Raw genomic sequence first — 18810 nt, 5'->3', positions numbered from 1 at the left:
TTTAATTAGATTATTTCCCCTAGGTAAGTGTGGCAGTAAACTGAACCAATCCCACACTGCCCTTAGGGCTGCTCTCTCTGCTTCAGGGCCTTCATTAGCTCTGTAATCCCAAAGGAAGTGCCTGACTGGCTGAGCTCTCTGCTACTCTTAGATTCCAGGGACTCCTTAGAAAGGCATGTAGCAGCATTCATCTGCCTAGCATTTTTCCTGACCAGGTATCGTGGCATTTTGCCACTGGCATGTCATCCATCTGAGGGCCCTATATTCAGGCCCTGTGGCTTAAATTGAAGAATAATCTATAGAAGAGTAGGGTAAACATGTAGGTATATGTTTTGGATGAAACTTTTCAATAGTCAAAAGAGGGGCTAGAGCAAATGAGGTGACTAGATGGCTGATGAGCAAACCATATAAAAAGCAATCAGCTTGTCCATTAACAAAAATCAAGATCAATTCATATTATTATTGGGACTGGCAAAGAGGCACAAAAGACTACTTAGCCTTTTAAGAACTCTAGCATTTGCAAAAAGGATACAGGAGCAAAGGGCTTTTATGGATCAACGTGAGAAGAGAGGGAAGACACCTTCTCCTAATCCATTTACATCTAAATGGTAATTCCTAAGGATTATGGTGCATGGTACAAGAATAAAGAAATAGACGCCAGAAGTATAGATTCTCAACCATTACTATAATTGCTTATGGATTAACACATATCCAGCATTAAACTCTGAAATGGAAAGCATCTAATAAAAGTTCCTGTAATAGTAATTGTACACTTTTATGTACTTATTATATAGGTTACAACTGTAATACTTGTAGTAATAGCAAAAAATGGATAAAGCTTACATTTGTTAAAGGGCCATTGTCATGTATTCAACACCCACATTTCCTTCCATCATTCAGGCAACTGTATTCTTTTTCATGCAAATATTAGTGGATAACTGGTTTTTTATAATCTCATACTCCAGAAGATGAGTGTTCTTTAAATATTGATGCCATGTGCATCAGTTTGTATGAGTCTTTCAAACAACCAATCAGTATCTACCTTCTGACAGCATGCTAAACAGGTGAGAAAGATTCCCATGAAATTTATATACACACATTCCCCAATAACTTGTCAAATTTACATTGATAAATATGTATGTAAAACATACAGAGGGGTCCAACATGGTCTGATACTGATCTAGAGAGATAATACACACAGCATATTAAAATGGTCAGCTCAACAACAGCTGCTGTTTTCAATAAGCTCACAGCTGGGCCCTCCCCAGCTCTCCGAAAACAGTGCCTCCACCATGCCAGACACATGCCTCATCCTTTGTTCCAACTGTCTACTGCTGAAGTTAAATATCATTCGCTGATAATCAGCCCCGCCTGCCCCCCCAGCTTGTTTGCAAACCTTCCCATTTTCTTCTTGTTGCTCAAGTTAAAGAACAGTGAATTTAAGTACCAGCACTGTCATTATCAGCAACCCCAAGACATTTCTCAACCAATTTTATTGCAATGCAATTTTGAAATTTAGATGTCTAGCACCTGGCTCCTCTTATTATTACATCCAGATTTACAAATGTCATTCAGGGGATCCCCAAAATCTTGAACCTTTCCATGATTTTTAAATGTGGTTCTTGAGATTACCCTAGATTACTATTTCATTAATACATATACAGGTTCACTACTGCAGAATTTTAGGGTAAATCAAGATCAGTAGTTTTCAACATCTAGAATTATGATACCAAATAATTTCTGCCTGAACATATTATTTCGCCTCACAAATGATGGAGTTGGGTAGAATCTCTCTCCTAATTTTGCATTGTTTCCCAATTCTATAGTATACTTATTCAGCTATCCTTCTACGTGAGATGAGCTAGATTATCAAAGCATCAAATTTAGTTTTGTGTTGACAAGCAGGATCCATTATGCTCAACACATGCCCCCCAATTAATTATGTAATTAAGAATCAATTAAACTCATTTAGATTTGTCAGTATCCTCAGTGAGGGCTAATACTATCTTTGGTAAAGCTGATCTCCATAACTATAGTATTTCTCCCTTATCCAGTCATGTATGCTGATATTACTCATTATGAGCTGAGCTCATGTTCTGAAGTTTTTATTGAACTGATTAATAAATCCCAATGACAATGTTGATACCAAGTCAGCAAGTGGATGTGCAATTGTACCACCATGAATGTCAAAACTCTTATTTGTGTAATCTTTAAGTAGGTGATATGGTGCAGACATACAGAATACATCCAAAATCTGGGACCCATGACTCCAAAGAGAATGAAATTTGGGGAGGTTGTGGCTGCTTCAGTGCTAGTGGGCTTTTACTACAAACATATGATGTTCCTTTTGAACATTCATTCTGTGACAATTTCAATGGGAAGAGAAGGAAAAGGAAGAAAAGAACATTTTTACTTTTCAAGTCACACAGGACGCTGAATTTAAAGGTCCTCTAGACTCTAGCGCCCTGGAACAATGCTGAGTGTTCCAGTTCCAGTAGTAGTAGTAGTACTAATGCTATGAGAGGGTCCTGTTTTTTACTAATACTCTTAGCAGTTCTAAGGGTAAGCATTAGTTTTCAATACAAGAGTGGACAACAGTAGCACCCAATAATGGAACAATACACATTGTAGTCTGAGTATGGACATTTCTTTCAATTTATCAAGTTACTTTCTTGTTTTGTCACCTCTGTTCAGCTTGGCACCTCACAGGCATCCTGTCATCAAAGGCTAGAAGGGGAGGAGGAGGAAAGGGCAATAAAGCTTTGTGCATACATGATGGGAAATTGGGAGTGGGGAATGACGGGTGATACAGACCAGAGCAGCTGGATTTGGTTTGTACCAGCATCCCAAGGCCAGGCACACTGAGAAAATATGCAGAATACCCTCAAACATCTCACTGTTCTCAAAACATTTTGGTGAGGTCTCGTTGGCTGGAAATGAACTGGTCATAGGGAGAGGGATGATCTGTGGGTGAACCTTTTTGCATCTTTTGAACCTAGTCAGACTTTACTGCAACCAACACCTTTAATAAAAGAACCCTTTATTTTAATCAAATAGAGTCAAGAGTCTTTCCTGATTCCTTGACTTCTTGATCCCTTGATCTTCTTTCCCTTGATCCCTTGACTCCAAGGGATCAGATGGGGGCAGGTCTGACATGTTTATAGAATCAAACAAGGAAACTTTCATTTCCAAGTTTTATTTTGACTTGCTAAACCCCTTTAGCTACAACTCAGGGTTGAGTTGCCAATGATGCAAACATATGAAATGAGGAACATAAAATGTACAATATGGCCACATAAGCATAAGTTACTCTCCTGATTTCTTACCATTTAAAATAGTATTTTGTTAGATCAGGGATGAGTAGTAAGTGGTTTGCTTGGAGGTACAAACTGCTCCACCAAAGCTGGAGGCCCCTGGCTTATTTTTTTGATGGCTTAGTGATGTCAGCAAGAAGGGCATTTTTTGGGAGTTTGGGTAGGGGATTGGATTTGTCATGGGAGGTAGTAGTAGACAAAGATCTCTCTGAGTCTTTTTCACTACAAATCAGCCCAAACAGTTCTAAATCATGTTTTTCCCCCATTGGTGGGAAGATTTTACAAGTGGAAATGAAAATAGCCTACCACTCCCACTCTTAATTAGAAAGGTCCATGAAGTCCATGAGTTATCAGTCCCTATACTGGATGAATAATTGCTGTTTGTATTTGAAATATCTATTTCATTTTTAGAAAAAACCCAACTATTTTAAATCTTTCAATAGTCATCCATATAACTTGTAGCAGATCATATGAAAGATATTCTCATGCATACTTATCCAAAACAAACATTGAATATATGTATATATTAACATTAAATATTAGTATACGGGTGGAAGGCCAAAATCAGTCAAGATACAGTATCTAGTCTTTGACCTTCACCACATAAGCATCTTTCAGATTGTATAACTTGCATTATCACCTAGAATGCTGATAATTTCCAGTCACATCCTGTAATACTTCACTGTGCTTTATTTAAAAACATGAACACTCAATTTTCTGAGGAAGAAGGGCTGACATGTAGGAGAGGTTAGAGTGATATCTGAAGCTTGCAAGAACACTAGATTTGATTTTTTTTTAAAAAGTATAATCTAAATTAATATTACTTCCCACAAGCTTTTTATTTTTTTTCTTCTTCCATATTAAAAATTACAATATCAGGAAAGGAATATATTCAAAGTTTTTGGTGGCCTCAAATTGTGGACTGAGGCTTAGAGTGAGATGGTGGTTCAACAAAGCAGTTTAATATTTTGGAAGCCTGACACAAGGAATTTCATTACTGAAGTATACTGCTTAACTTGATGAGGTCAGATTTATACCATGTGCTCCATGCTGTGTTCTTGGCTATTTTCCTAGCATGTTGTTACAATGAACCATCCTGAAGTCATAAAACAAGGGAAGGTATTGAATATTCACATGGTTGATCTAGATATACTTTATATATGAGATGTGGATAAAACACTTCAAGCAGGGGAAGGTTTTGCACTTTTTTCATTCCAACTTTGGCAAGAGTTATAGGTAGTCCTTGACTCTTAATACCACAATCTGGGGACAGGATTGCTGTTATAAATTGGTGTGATTATAAAGTAAGACATTGTGTGACCATGTACCTATGACAGTAGCATTCCCTATCACAGTCAATATCTGAAAATTACAGGTCATTAAGAGAGCACCCAACCCAAACTAAGCTATTCCAAGTTTAGCAACTCCCAGTCTAAGCCTCAGTAAAAGAAAGGATAGCCTCGAACTCCTTCCATTCACTTATCACCCTATCTCTCCCCTTTGGCTGCCTTGCACTTTGCCTTGAGGGGCAGTCAAAGAAGTATGTGACTCTGGAACTGCTTGCCAGGCCCCTGGGAAGCCTCAGTTATCCCAGCCCACCCAGTAGTCCCCAGAAGCATTTGTTCACCTAGTTGTCTTCTTTCTCAGTTAACCACATCAACTTTTTGCCTTTTGTGCCCATCCTCCAAGGCTGAAGTAGAAGTACCTCAGAAGTGCTTTTTGAACCAGCCTGAAGCAGAAATCTTTCTAACCCACCCCGTTTTTTTTTATATTTGGCTCGCTGATCCTTCAGAATGCTACACCATCCTCCTAAAGCTGCACTATCTTTACACGTTTTTCAAAAAGCAGCACAGCTTTACAAAGGCAGCGCAGCATTCCAAAGGCGCAGGGAGCTTTGTATAGGAAACGTGCCAGAAAAGCTGGATCCAAGATAGCAAGACTAAAAAGTGCTTCTGCTTTGGCTGGGATGGTTGGATGCAAAAAAATGAAAGACGGCTTCAAGGAATTGGGAGAGAAGGCAGATGGGTGAATGAATGCTTGCTGGCACTTACTGGGGCTTTGTAGGTATGCTGCCTGGTGGGCTGGGGAACTATTTGTGGGAAGCCAGAGAAGCTGGGGCACCCAGGGTAGGATGGTGACTTCAGGTCCAAAAAGTAAACAGCAAAGGTAGTGAGGCATTTCTGTTTCAGCTGCAGTAGCTGTGCACATAAAGAAAGAAAAATGGTGTAGGAATAGGGAGAGAAGGCAACTGGGCAAACAAATGCTTGTGAGGTGGGTGGTGGCAGCTGAGGCTTCCCAAGTGTTAAAAGCAGATCTAGAGTCATGCAATTCTTAGGCTACTTGCAACCCCACAAGATAGGGTACAAGGTGCCCAAAATAGCATAGATGGAAGGAAGATAGGTGGATGGGGGAAGTTAAAGTGCTCCTGTTGTCGTAAGTATGGATGTGCAGCTAAGTGCTCAAATTTAGATGACATGACCATGTAGACACCACAATAGCCATAACTTCGGACACAGATTTTAAGTCCTTTTTTTTCAGCACCAAAACAGTCACTGAACAAATGGTTATAAGCTGAGGACTATCTATATAGAATAGGTGTTCAGTGTCCTGGTATGAATATAGGCTTTGGTGCTTCATTTTCATAAAATCCCAAAGATCAATCTTCTAACAATTGACAGAGCAGAACTATGCAGATTGAATAATCAAAACATGGAAATGAATACAAGGAAGATTTTTTAAAAAATCCATAAAGTGGAGCAGGGGACAGTAGGAAAATCTGCAGATTTCAACAGTATAATTTACAAAAGTTGTACACAACATAAATAGAGATTTATAACTGAAATATTAATTACTTTCTATCCCCAAATGTTTCCTCGTTCTCTAAGGAAGCAAAATGTATGTTGCAATACACTTGACTTATTGCATAAGATATTGCAACATGGATAACAATTATCACTGGAATAAACTTAACTACAGTATAATGATAACCAATATTTGTCAATTTATTGTATTTAATATCAACCGCTGAATTTTTGAACAATTAGTAAAGAAAGGCAAGGAAAAACTTATTCCACAGAACACAGTTGTGGTGCAGGCAAAGGATCAATGCTCCTTTAAAATTCACAGGTGTTAGTAGTATAGCTTTGGAACTCTACAAAAGTAGATATAACTAACTATATACACTTTATGAAGTGTTAACCTGTGATGCCTGACTTTGATGGACAGTAGACATTTTCTTAGATTAATCAATAGTGCAATAAATGAAAATAATGTAAGGTCACTTTTATATCTGTACTGTGGTCACTAGACCATTGATCTTTCAAAATCCAGATCCCTCCCCCCCAAAAAAAAAATACAACAGATTTCCACCCACCCCTTTTCAAATTTCTTACTGGGAAAGCCTGACTTCTATTGAAGCAGAATCATCTTCATTTTCTTCTTTGAACAGCTGGATAGATGTAACCATTAAAATGCAAGGCATTGTTGCAACTATATATTTAACTCTGTCTCTTTGTCCCTCAAATACACAAGCACACACATACTGTACACATTTCAGCAACCTTTGTATCATTTCAAATAACATAGCTCTATTGCGAATAAGTCCTTCAAAATGCATTGGGGTTTTTTTTCTTTTCAGTAACCAGGCAAAGGATTAAAATTGCAATATATGGCTATTTTTGCTGCTGTTGCTAAATTTCAAGAACAGATCTTCAAAAAGAGTACCACTATCTTTCAGTTTGTTTGTGGATTTTTTTTTTTAATTTGCACTCTAGGAGACACTAGCTGATTTTTCTTTTTCCAAGTCTGCCAATCTTTTTGAACGTTAAGGTCTGCACTCAGCTGGTGTGTCTTGAGACACAAAGTAGTTTATATGACTTTAAGAAATACATCATCATTTGCTGCCATTTAAAAGGTTACACAGTCATGCAGGAGATTCGTATGTAAAATAAACACTGGTTTTTATTAAAAAGTTGAGAACCAGAAAAGAAACCAGACACACTATTAATCCAGAAAAATCATCTGCCTGGTTTGATATTAAATCCACTTAGCTTATTTTTGTCATGAACATTTTTCAGTTATGAAATGTGGGCAGTTCTAGGGATTATTTTTTTCAATCCATCATGAGTTTCTGCACATGCTATATACCCCATCCCACCCACCTAACTTTACAGAATCCACAACTCCTAAAATACAAAGACTTCAAATCACATTTCACATGTATGCAATTTTCCTGGCTCTTCTTAAAATGCCCACAATTGTAGGCTGTGATCCCATTTTCCCCTTGCTTCTCAAACATCCCATGGTCCCTCTCTTTCTATAAGATTATGGAAACAACAGATCTTTAAGCAGCCCGTTATCCTGCCAGGAAACATGCATAAGCCGGTACCCTCAGGAATAAGCCAAAGGACAGCATACACACACACACACACACTTCCCTGATTTACTTACCTGTCTTCCACAAATATACTGAAGTTTCCAATTCACTTTGTGCCGTAGCGACCCAGATTGCAAACCAGAGAAGTGCAAGGATCTCCAGGCACTTGCTTGGGTGAGCTGAGACCACTACACTACCAAGGAAAGCCACATACTGCTCTGCCATCTCCATGCCTGCCAGGAGCCTGCTCACTCTTCAAACCAGCAGCACAATGGAGAACCCGTTGCCTGAAGGGTTTCTCCCACCCACCCCTCCGGTCACAGGATTTCTTCACAGGGCGGGGAGGCTGGAAATGGCTTTCCAGCTATTGTGCATTTCAGTTGGAAAGGAAGAAAACTGTTTAAGACTTGGGAACAATAGAGCTCTTGCTTGCTGCTGCTGCCGCCGCCGCCACCACCGCTGGAGCTGCAGCTGCTGGTCCTGTGGTTTTACTTCACTCTCCCCCATTCAGTGGCTACTAGCAGTTTCCATCAGCTGAGAGCAAGGGAGAGACAGCTGTCCACAGGGGGCTTCAGCTGACTGGGCAGGTTCTCTAGGTCTTTGAGGCCACAGCAGTCATTTACACCAGCTGGAGAGAGAAAGGGGATGTTGAGGGAAAGGGAGGGAAGGGGGGGAGAAAGGAGGGGGGAGAACAAACACCAATAATCAAATGCTGCAATCACAAGGATCCAACCCTCTCTAGTGCACCCCTCAGAAGGACAATCCATCACCAGTATGTATTATTGAGCAAGTGTGAACAACGGATAAACCCCAGTGATTTCCCTCCTTTTTTAAAGCAAGTTGCCAGCTGGTTAACTCACACTTACTTCTATCCATGCGAGCATAGTCAAAATGTAACACCAAAGAAAAACATCATTAAAAAAAAAGCCTGTGAAAACTGCTTGTGGATCATTTTAATCTCTGATGCACAGTAAAGATTAATAGACCTACTTGGCCATGCAGCTCCTTTGATGTCTATTTTTGCGCAAACAAATAAATACAGCCAATACCTGGGGGAAAAACACAACCTTATGCCCAATATTTTACTGTTATTTTATACCCTGCCTTCTCATGTTGAATGCAGAGAAGGGAATGGCTGAAATAATCTTGCTGAGGGGGAAGGGGAGGGGGGGACAGTGGGAGGGGAGATTACAGGCATTTTAAGTCATCTTGTAAGAGTGTATCTTTGACAGGCAGCAGATCTAACATCATTACTTGTCAAAAGTGCTTTCCTGACAATATGAGGGAGCACGTGTTAGATTCTCATCTCTACTGCCAGCCTGAATAATTTATTTGTTCGCAAAATATAAACCGCTAGTCAAGTCACACTGATTTTGAGGTGCAATCCCCAAGGAAAGGCTGTTTGCAAAGCATAAAATTAAGGGGCACTGAAGATGTTCCTGGTCTCAATAGAGAACACTGGGCTGACAAAGAACACAGGACGGGGCAAAAAGATAGCAACGGTGGGACTTTAGGTTAAGCAGAAGGCATTATTTTAAATTCACCCCAATGAACTGGAACAAAAGGCAGGGCTGCCTGGTGTTCTACAGAATCAGAAATGAAAAGACACCGAAGACACAGAATAGCTCTGAGAAAAGCTATTATAAGACTTTACAGGGGGAATAAAATCTAGTGGGAAACCATATTCTAGTAGCAGAGTAACCAAAGAGGTTTAAAAAATGAGGATGCAATTGATGAAAAAGGAAAGCATCAGCAAGTATCTCTTGGAAAAGCTGTCATTTTTTTTCAGAAGCTTCCTAGCCTCACCCATTTTGCCAAGTGCTGCACTTAAAAACAGCCCTGATCAAATAATTCTCAGGTCTTCATTTGTTTAAATATTCTGACATCAGAGCAAATTAGCAATGTTGAAGGCTGCAAATTTGTCTTCGTTTACTTTATACTCTAGCCTGCCTCTAAAAGGGAATTAAAGGCTCAGGATGACTTGGTACAGTAAGGCTGTGGTTTAGAGAGGTAAGCAAGGGTAGATTACTGCTCCTCAGCTGTGGAAAAAAGCAGCAGCAGTCAGGAGATTATCAGATATACAGAAAATCTGAGTTCAACAAATGTATGGCATTCTGACGGAGGTCACAAAGGATCAGAGGGTATGAACTACCAGATTTGGGCTGCAGAAATCCTGAGGACCACCAGATGGCAAGAGTTTCAGAACCTTCCAGTTGCTGCCATCTTGTGATTGTCTGGATTTTTACAGTCCAGACATGGTAGCCCTGAGGTACAATCAAAATAAGAAAGTATTATTTCATATCATTCTTGATCATTTCACAGCCTGAAAATTTAGCCCTCCCCACACTCAAGGAACCTTTTTACCTCCAGGTTTTGATGGGCAAATACTCATTTGTGTACTCCACTGACATTGGGGCAATCTGAAATAATAAACTCACTAAATGAAAAGAACATTCTTTTGACTATTTAAATAGTTTCAATTTGATTAAAGGTTCTTTTCTATTCACAAATCAAACTTCAATTCTGAAATTCATGAATTTGTAAATCTGAGGCTTGCTCTGTGACTATTCTGCCCTAATGCTGCTTTGAATCAGAAAGAGCTCTTGAATATAAGAGCAAAGATGTGTCTCAGCAGGGAACTTCAAATCAGAGCCCTGCTGTCAGCATTCAAGGACTTGTACCGGGTAGAGAAGCAGAGGTGGGAAAGATTTGAATAATCAAAGGCAATAGATAACCATTTTTTAAGCTCCACGCTGCCATGGCTCTGATCCAAAGGGATCAACTCCATAGAAGTCTGCATTTCTCTTTTCTTGAAAAAAGCAATCCACTATACAAACAACAGCTTCCAAAACTGGGGTAATCTTTCCAGTTCTAATGAAATGTGAGAAAGAGGAGAGGGAAGGGGGATTTATCAGGATGGGCACAGAAATATTGAAATGAATCAAAGGAGTCCAACCAGAATCAGCCCTGTGTCCCCAGTATGTTGGCATACAGCATCTAGTCAACATGGCTGAAACACTAGAGATCTAGAGTCCAACATATCTGTAGTCACAATATATCAAGAGCAAATTACAAAAAAAGATAATTCCATTATTAAAATAGTATTTATATCTTTAATGGTATTTGTTTGTTTTTTTTTTTAAAAGAAAGAAATATAAGCCATAATCCTTTGCCAAAAATACTAACTAGGAGTTCTATTTAATTCACAAATATACATTGGCCAAACAGGAAAAGTCACAGAGCTGATATAGATATTCTGATAACCAGGAAAATAGAATGCAAATGATTTCCCTAATTTTATTCTTCCAAAGCTCATAAAATGGCTGAACTAGAATACATCTCAGTGCATAAAGATAAATATTGGTTATATTGCTGCTAATGTCCCAGTTGGTTTTCTTTCCAGGTTAATTTTCTTAAGAGGTATTTTTACATAGAATGCGTCACTTAATTAGAAGGATTTTATACATTAATAAAGCATGTTGACTAATAAAGATAAGCAAAGGAAACAAAACAAAACCTGCCCTTATTGCTGCTGAGCTGAATAGGCATTATAAAAAGAGACTTCTAGGTCCTATTCTACATCAAAAGCTGTGGATTATATGGAATAAATCTATAAAATATTTTTTTTCTTCTGTACAACATTCATCAAGTTCTTAACATTCTAAAAAAGTTGGTGCTTTTATCAAAGAGAAAGGGCCCACATTGTTGTCGCATATTATATAAAAGGTCTAGCATTTGTAGAACAATAGTCAGAAGGATGCATATTGTGTTGACTCCCATGCTGAAAAGAAACATCAGTAACTTTTCTTACTGCAATACCAGCAGTACAGTAACAGTAGCAATTGAAATAATTATACAGACTTAATCTTTTTCATCTCCCAATATTTATTGACTAGACCAAGGTCATGATAGCCTGAACTGGGAATGGTGAGAGAAACCAACCTTTAAATCAATCCAAAGCTGAGCAAACCATTGGTCACAATAGTTTGCATGATTCTTTACTGGCCCTATCTTATTAATTTAAATTTTCTTTTTTACTTTTATCCTAGCTTAGAGACTAAATGTTACAAGATTCTATTGGTTTTGCTGCCACCATCTAACACGTTTACCCTGTTGAAAACATTCTCAGTATGTTTCTCCTGGGAACTTCTACTCTTCAGCTACCTTCTTAAATAAGTGAGCAAAAATATTGCTTGTTCTGCTCTCCATGACAAATCAAGCATGGGAAATCAGTGTTCCAGTGTATTGAGCTTACAGAGAGATTATATTGATCTTGGAACCATCAAAACCTCTATTCCTACTTTATAATCTGATTGCAACCCACCTAGCACTGATCAGAAGTGAGAAACAGACTGAGTGCCTTCTTATGTTTTCTGTTAATTATAGCTAGAATTTCTCCTGAAACTGATGAAAACATTTGCACTGTAATACAATAATTCTAATAAAATCTGCTGTACTCTCAACAAATCTGTTTACAAATCATGCTTAGATAAGAATATTTTATAATAAGAATTCTCACATTCTCCTGACAGTTAGAACAATTAACCAGTGGAACAACCTGCCTCCAGAAGTGGTGAATGCTCCAACACTGGAGGTTTTTAAGAAAAGACTGGACAGCCATTTGCCTGAAATGGTATAGGGTTTCCTGCCTGAGCAGGGGGTTGGACTAGATGACCTCCAAGGTCCCTTCCAACTTTATATTATTATTATTATTATTATTATTATTATTATTATTATTATTATTATTATTATTATTATTATTATTATTATTATATGATTCAAGAAAAATTGCATAGAGTGCTGTAATAGAAATTCATATAGTTTAAATATAAGATACATTTAAAATACAAGTTATAGATTATGAGGAAGTATTGTCATGTAATTTGAATGTCCCAATATTAAATAAGCTACTGTTCAAGATCAGCAAGTGGACAGATATCTAAAATATTGTATATGTTTCTTTTTTATATACAGTATAAAATTAAAATTTAAAAACTTACACTTTCCATGATTCCTCAATCATGTAAATTAAAATCAACATATCTCCATGTTTGTCCTATAGTTCCCAGTTGACTAATGAGTCTCCTTTCTTTGAATTACATACACACGAACTAGATAATTCATACTAGTAGTGGTGACAAGGCAATCTTGACAGGTTTACATTTCATTGTGACATCACAATGTCTTTTTGCCTCATTGGTTGCCTGACTACCAATATTCTTTTAATTCCATGAGGTTTTTTTGCTTATCAAAATCTACAACAAGTTATGGCATCCTCACATATATTGTGTGAAAATCCACATACTGATTGGCTCAGATTACTTACAGGGTTATTTAAACATATTTTTAAAACTAATTTTTGTATGATAGCATCACTGAAAAACTGTTCTACATTACTCTTTCTCTAAATTGGCTTAGTTTTTCAGTGATGTTATGATACACAATATTACTTTAAAATGGTTATAGAAATAAACATAATAAATATATTGAAATTAATCTATTATGAATAATTTAATTCCTGTTGCTTTGCTAAATATGATTAATCTGGGTTCAGTCAAGTTCTGAGATATCATTTAACTCAGTAACCTCAGTTTTCTGAGATTATTCACTAATATAAAAGATGCAGTAAATTGAAGGGGGGCACTGGTGCATCAAATAGGATTTTACGAACAAATATTCTCATGATACAAGTTTTTCCCAGAACAGTTTCTCTAAAGAAGCACTATGTTCAGTTCCATCCCCCCAAAAAATAGCAATACAAAGTACTGCCACAAACTGACTTTTTCCCAATTGAATTTAATCATGCTTGATCAGTGTAATATTAATCTCATTTCATCTTTCCATGAATTATTAAAATGAGCATCCAATGAACACTTAACATTATTTGGAGTTAGTCTTCCCCCATCTATAGAGGAAGATGTGAGATCAGACTATGAGATTCTTAAAAACATCATAGTTAAGGTTGTTCCTCAATATATTTATACACAAACCCAGTGAAATTTTTTGGCTCAAACTATATGTAGGAGTGTATCTTTGCTTTCTCTGGTTGGAATATCAGCTTGGACCCTGTTAAAATTTTAAGCAGCATTTCCAAGTGATGCCTTGGAATATTATCATTATTACCAGCAACAATTTAAGATGAAGGAAAGAAAGAACAATTATATTTGCATTATATACTTTAAACTGGAAAGTATAATTTCTCTTACAAAATCTTTGAAATATGTTAAACATACTTAACTGTCCCCTAGAATGACTAAACTAGTATTAGACAAACCAATAATAAAAGGCATGTTTGCACAGATGCAGAATATGTGGCCTCTAGGTGTCATACTTGACCACATTCAGGTCATATCATTCAATAGGTTCTGTAGTTATTTTGTGTCTAGTAGAAGGTTGTTAATTGAAGATGTCAAGCATTTCAATTTTAACTTCATCAGTTAGAGGTAAAGGGTTTCTTTTCCCTGCCAAGGTAGAACAATCATAATTAATGTTATCCACACTAATATATTAAAAATAGGTGGTGGATTTCTCCCAATCTTTTCTTCCCATGAGCACAAAACAAACTAAATCAAAAATCATAAAAGGCACAAGAAAATTTAATTATTTATATACGGACCATATAAACAGGACACCCTTTAAGCTCTCTTGAAATTGCATTTTAGGAAAACAGCAAATTCCAACAAGTAAATTTTTAAGAGGTCATGTTATTCTCCTCCTCCTTAGTTCAAATGAGGTTCTAGAATGCAACCTCACATTGTTTACTATTAAATTGCATTTGATTGTATACTTGGAATCAAAAGTCTCTTGCCAATCTTCTTCAAGGACCATTCTCTGTAAGGGCTAGTCCATATTTCTCATTATTCCCAGCATGAATAGGGGGGGTCTGTAGTACAAGATAATTGGAATGAATTTGATTGGGGGGGGGGGGAATTGCTGCAGGAGAATATACTGCAGCCAGTATTATATAATCAATCATTTCTATCACAGCCTTGTCTCTTGAGATTCCTTGACACACCGTGTCCCATTTTCAGGCATTCCTCTATCTCTTCTGCCTGCCTCAATGCCAGCACCTCCAGGCTCTCTCTATCCTTCCTACCTTGTTTTCTCATTTCCTACTTCAAGCTTTAAAAATGCTCTTTTTATTTTTCATGGGATGGTCAAATTGACTGCTTTTATTAGAGACAGGACATTGTCTAAATTTACTGATGACTGGAAAACCTTGCTGACTTTTTGCAAGAAACAGAAAAAAACCAGTATGATATATGGTTTAGAGGATTAGAATAAAAATAACTGATTAGAGAGAAGATGCAAATAATGTTGAAATCATAGAATATGATAGAATAAATGGTTATTTTATATTTATATAAATTTTTAACTGCTGTCAAAATAAATCAGAAGTTACATCTGTATAATTCTTTTATTTGATTTCACCACTTTTGCTCTTTTCAGCTTCCTTATCTTTATTTTCCATTCTAAATATTTGTTGTTTGATTCTGTATTAACATCATAGTAAAATTCTATAAAAGGTAACACATGGAGAGAGTCAAGAACAGCTTGCAAAACTCCTGTTTGGAATGGTTTGTACAACTCCAAACTACATATTACTTTTTCCCTTTTTCCCCACACTTCATCAGAGCAATGACTTTCCATCTTATTTTCCTCCTTCCTATAGGAAGAAGAAAGTATGGCCTAATTTTAGTCTGTCGTTGCGTGTGTGTGTGTGTGTGTGTGTGTGTGTGTGTGTGTGTGTGTATTCATTACAATTCACTAAATACTGAAATCTATACACGTCATCCTTGCTGATCAAGAGGTATTTACATTGGCAGCTCAAAATTGTGGCTGTTTTAGCACCTTCAGAGTCACGTGTGATTCAGGCACTTGGAAATCAAATCACAATTACAATGTCACAGTATCCCATGTCATATGATCACCATTTGAATTCTTATCTGCTGGCATCTGACAAACAAAGTAAGTGGGGAAGCTGGTAGGAGGCTGCAAATGATGAGTATATGATTGCTCTTTTGAGATTCACCCAATGACGGCAACTGGATCTGCCACAACACCTGTTCTAAGTTGGCATGTTCATATGCAGGGCTTTTTTTCGCACAGAACACTCAGAATGGCGTTCCGGAACCTTTTTTTTGCAAGAAGAAGAAGAAGAAGAAGAAGAAGAAGAAGAAGAAGAAGAAGAAGAAGAAGAAGAAGAAGAAGAAGAAGAAGAAGAAGAAGAAGAAGAAGAAGAAGAAGAAGAAGAAGAAGAAGAAGAAGAAGAAGAAGAAGAAGAAGAAGAAGAAGAAGCTCCCTCTATTGGCTTTCCTAAGCCAATTGCAGGGCTAGGCAATCTTGGCTCTTTTTTATGACTCATGGACTTCAACTCCCAGAAATCCTGAGACAGCCATGCTGAGGGGAAAGGGAGAGGTTTCCAAACTGAGCCATGCTGGGTTACTTCTTTAGGAACTAAACTTTTAGAATCTAAAGCAGCTAATTCAAAAAAGCCAACAGGAAAGAACCTCAGATTTTTCACCTGCTTCTGTCTTTTGGAAGGTAAAATTAGCTCATTATCTGACAATAGGAATAAAACTAGTAAGACCAAAAAAGGACAATAGGTAGAAAGAAGGCAGCAAATTACCACTTTTTCCTGCAGTCCTCTCTATTGATCTTCAAGCACTGAAAATGTCAGAAACGCCAAAGACAGAACTCTCCTGCAGGATAAATAAGAGTGTGAATAGTTATTATATTAAAAACAAATTTACATCCATGATACATACTTTGTTGTGTAGCTTTGGTAGATGAACTCCTGATATATACAGGCTTTTTTTACTTGTTGTTGTGTTGTAATTTGATACTGTCAGTGCAAGTTAAGAATAATTAGCATTGCTAGACGCTCAAACATACATGCACAAATGCCTTTGTCACAAAAGTCACTATGCAATTTCCAAAATCCTGAATTTTTATTATGGTTTTGTTCTTAGATTTACCTAATGATTACAACAACCTATGCACTACCTGGTGATGACATTGCCTTTGGCTCCTTAATTGTTGCCTTTTGCCTTACAAAAAGTTATAAAGGTAAAGGTAAAGGTTCCCCCGCACATGCGTGCTAGTCGTTTCCGACTCTAGGGGCCGGTGCTCATCTCCGTTTCAAAGCCGAAGAGCCAGCGCTTGTCCGAGGACGTCTCCGTGGTCATGTGGCCGGCATAACTAGACGCCAAAGGCGCACGGAACGCTGTTACCTTCCCACCGTAGTGGTCCCTATTTTTCTACTTGCATTTTTACGTGCTTTCGAACTGCTAGGTGGGCAGAAGCTGGGACGAGTAACAGTCGCTCACTCTGCTACGCGGCACTCGGGATTCGACCCACCAAACTGCCGACCTTCTGATCGACAAGCTCAGTGTCCTAACCCACTGAGCCACCGCGTCCCTACAAAAAGTTATAGAGTGAGCCAAAGTGTAAAAGGAAAAGCACTCATTTCCTTTTTCTGCTTACACACTTTCTTCCCTATGTTCCTGCTCCTAGTTGACAAAGGAAGAACAACCATAAGCAGAAGATGTACCAAAACAGAGTCTGATGTTTCCAGATCAGGGAGCCTGTGTTCCTGTTCCTTACCAGCCTCTGCTGAAGTAGGAAGGTAAAAGAAAAGAGATTTCACAGGCTTTTCCCCCACCCCCAATAACTTCTCCTTCAAAAAAAGCGTGGCCATGTTTAGCAGGTTTCAGAAGATGTGTTATTTTTATCTCTCCAAGTTCAGAGAGAGATTTTTAAAACATGTCAGGAAAAAAAATAACAGAAGGAACAAAATCAGCCTTTTTTTATCTTGCCGGCTTATTAATGTGTAGTTTCATAAAAAATCTTTCTATCAGGTCTGCTTAGAAACTAAGTACAAGTATCTTCTTAGCTTGGAGCCAACTGAATTTACATTGAAGGAAATGCAAAGGGCATGGAGATTGAAGGCACTTTGTGATTAGTAAAATAAAAGCAAATCTAATTTAAAATACCGGTTCTTTGTGAAAAGGATTCATTTCTAGTAATTAAATACTAGCATAGTAAAATTCTGCCCAATCTTCCCCTACCATATACATATGTAGTTTTCAGTGAATTTTGAATTTCTGACGTCTACTAGGCATTAATTTGACTGGGTAAGTTAGATTTTTCTTCTTGCTGCATAAAAATTGAACGGGGTATGACATAGTTGGGAAATCACTCCTGTAGAAAAGCGTAAAATTCTATTCTTTATTCACATTGAGAATCAGGACCATGAACAGCTGCCCATTTAAAAAAAAATGTTCATTTAATTGTGCTATTGCTTAAGCTACATAAAAATGTTTTTAAAAGTGGCTGAACCAGAACACTGTAGTTTTGGCACACATTTTTTTCAGAATTCTGCATCCTTTAAAAGAAACTTTGCATGTGGCTAACTGGAGATCTTTAAACATTTTCCTATTACTGTACTGAAAATGTTATTGTGCTACTCTTAAAACAAGACAACCTCGTTTTGTTCAGAAGCATTTACCAAAAGTCCCATATTAAAAAGTAGCCAGGGTCAAATCACTACCCATTTCTCTGTTCTGAGACATTTTCCACATGTCAGTTATTCCAACCATATCTCTAAGTCTCTTTGGTATGCTAATCAACCTTGCCTTCTCACTTCCTTTGAACCTTTCCACCTTGTTCTCTTATTCATTCCACATTCTTTTCTATTCAGATATATTCTTGTAGGCTCCACCACATAAATATCTCCAGCAAGTTGCCGATCTGAGTTGTTTTAGATATCTTAACTTTGTATGGCCTGAAGCTACATAATGCCACAGTCAGACTGAAGTTAAGCAAATCTAAATCTAGACACTGCTTAAATGAGGAACATTTAGGAATGCAATACATTGCCTTCCAAAAATTATAATATAAGTATATAAAATAAGAAAGTGACATAAACCTAATTACCAATCTATCATTTTACCTAATGTATTCAATTTTATACCCAAATTCAAGTTTTTCCTCCATCTTTCTTACTGCTTAGTAGATCATCATTTCTCTCTAGTACACAAGTTTTGAAATATTCAAAACTAAATAAATTACTGATAGCATAAGAATGCAACAATTTCACAGAATTACTTGCATTGTCCA

At 37.4% G+C, this 18810-nt stretch overlaps 2 protein-coding genes across 2 annotated transcripts in view; one reads left to right on the top strand and one right to left on the bottom strand.

Moving 5' to 3' along the window:
* THSD7A (thrombospondin type 1 domain containing 7A) overlaps positions 1 to 7920 on the bottom strand; it is a gene marked incomplete at both ends in the record, with an annotated part of 206302 nt that extends 198382 nt beyond the window's left edge. The window contains 1 exon segment of the mRNA XM_083377963.1: positions 7764 to 7920. Within this exon segment, the coding sequence (XP_083234089.1) occupies positions 7764 to 7920 (157 nt within the window).
* TMEM106B (transmembrane protein 106B) overlaps positions 1 to 18810 on the top strand; it is a 214412-nt gene that overhangs the window by 71688 nt on the left and 123914 nt on the right. The window lies entirely within an intron of this gene.

This window comes from Vipera ursinii (assembly GCF_947247035.1).
Source record: "Vipera ursinii genome assembly, chromosome: Z".
Classification (NCBI taxonomy): Eukaryota; Metazoa; Chordata; class Lepidosauria; order Squamata; family Viperidae; genus Vipera; species Vipera ursinii.
This window is presented reverse-complemented; position numbering and strand designations above follow the sequence as displayed.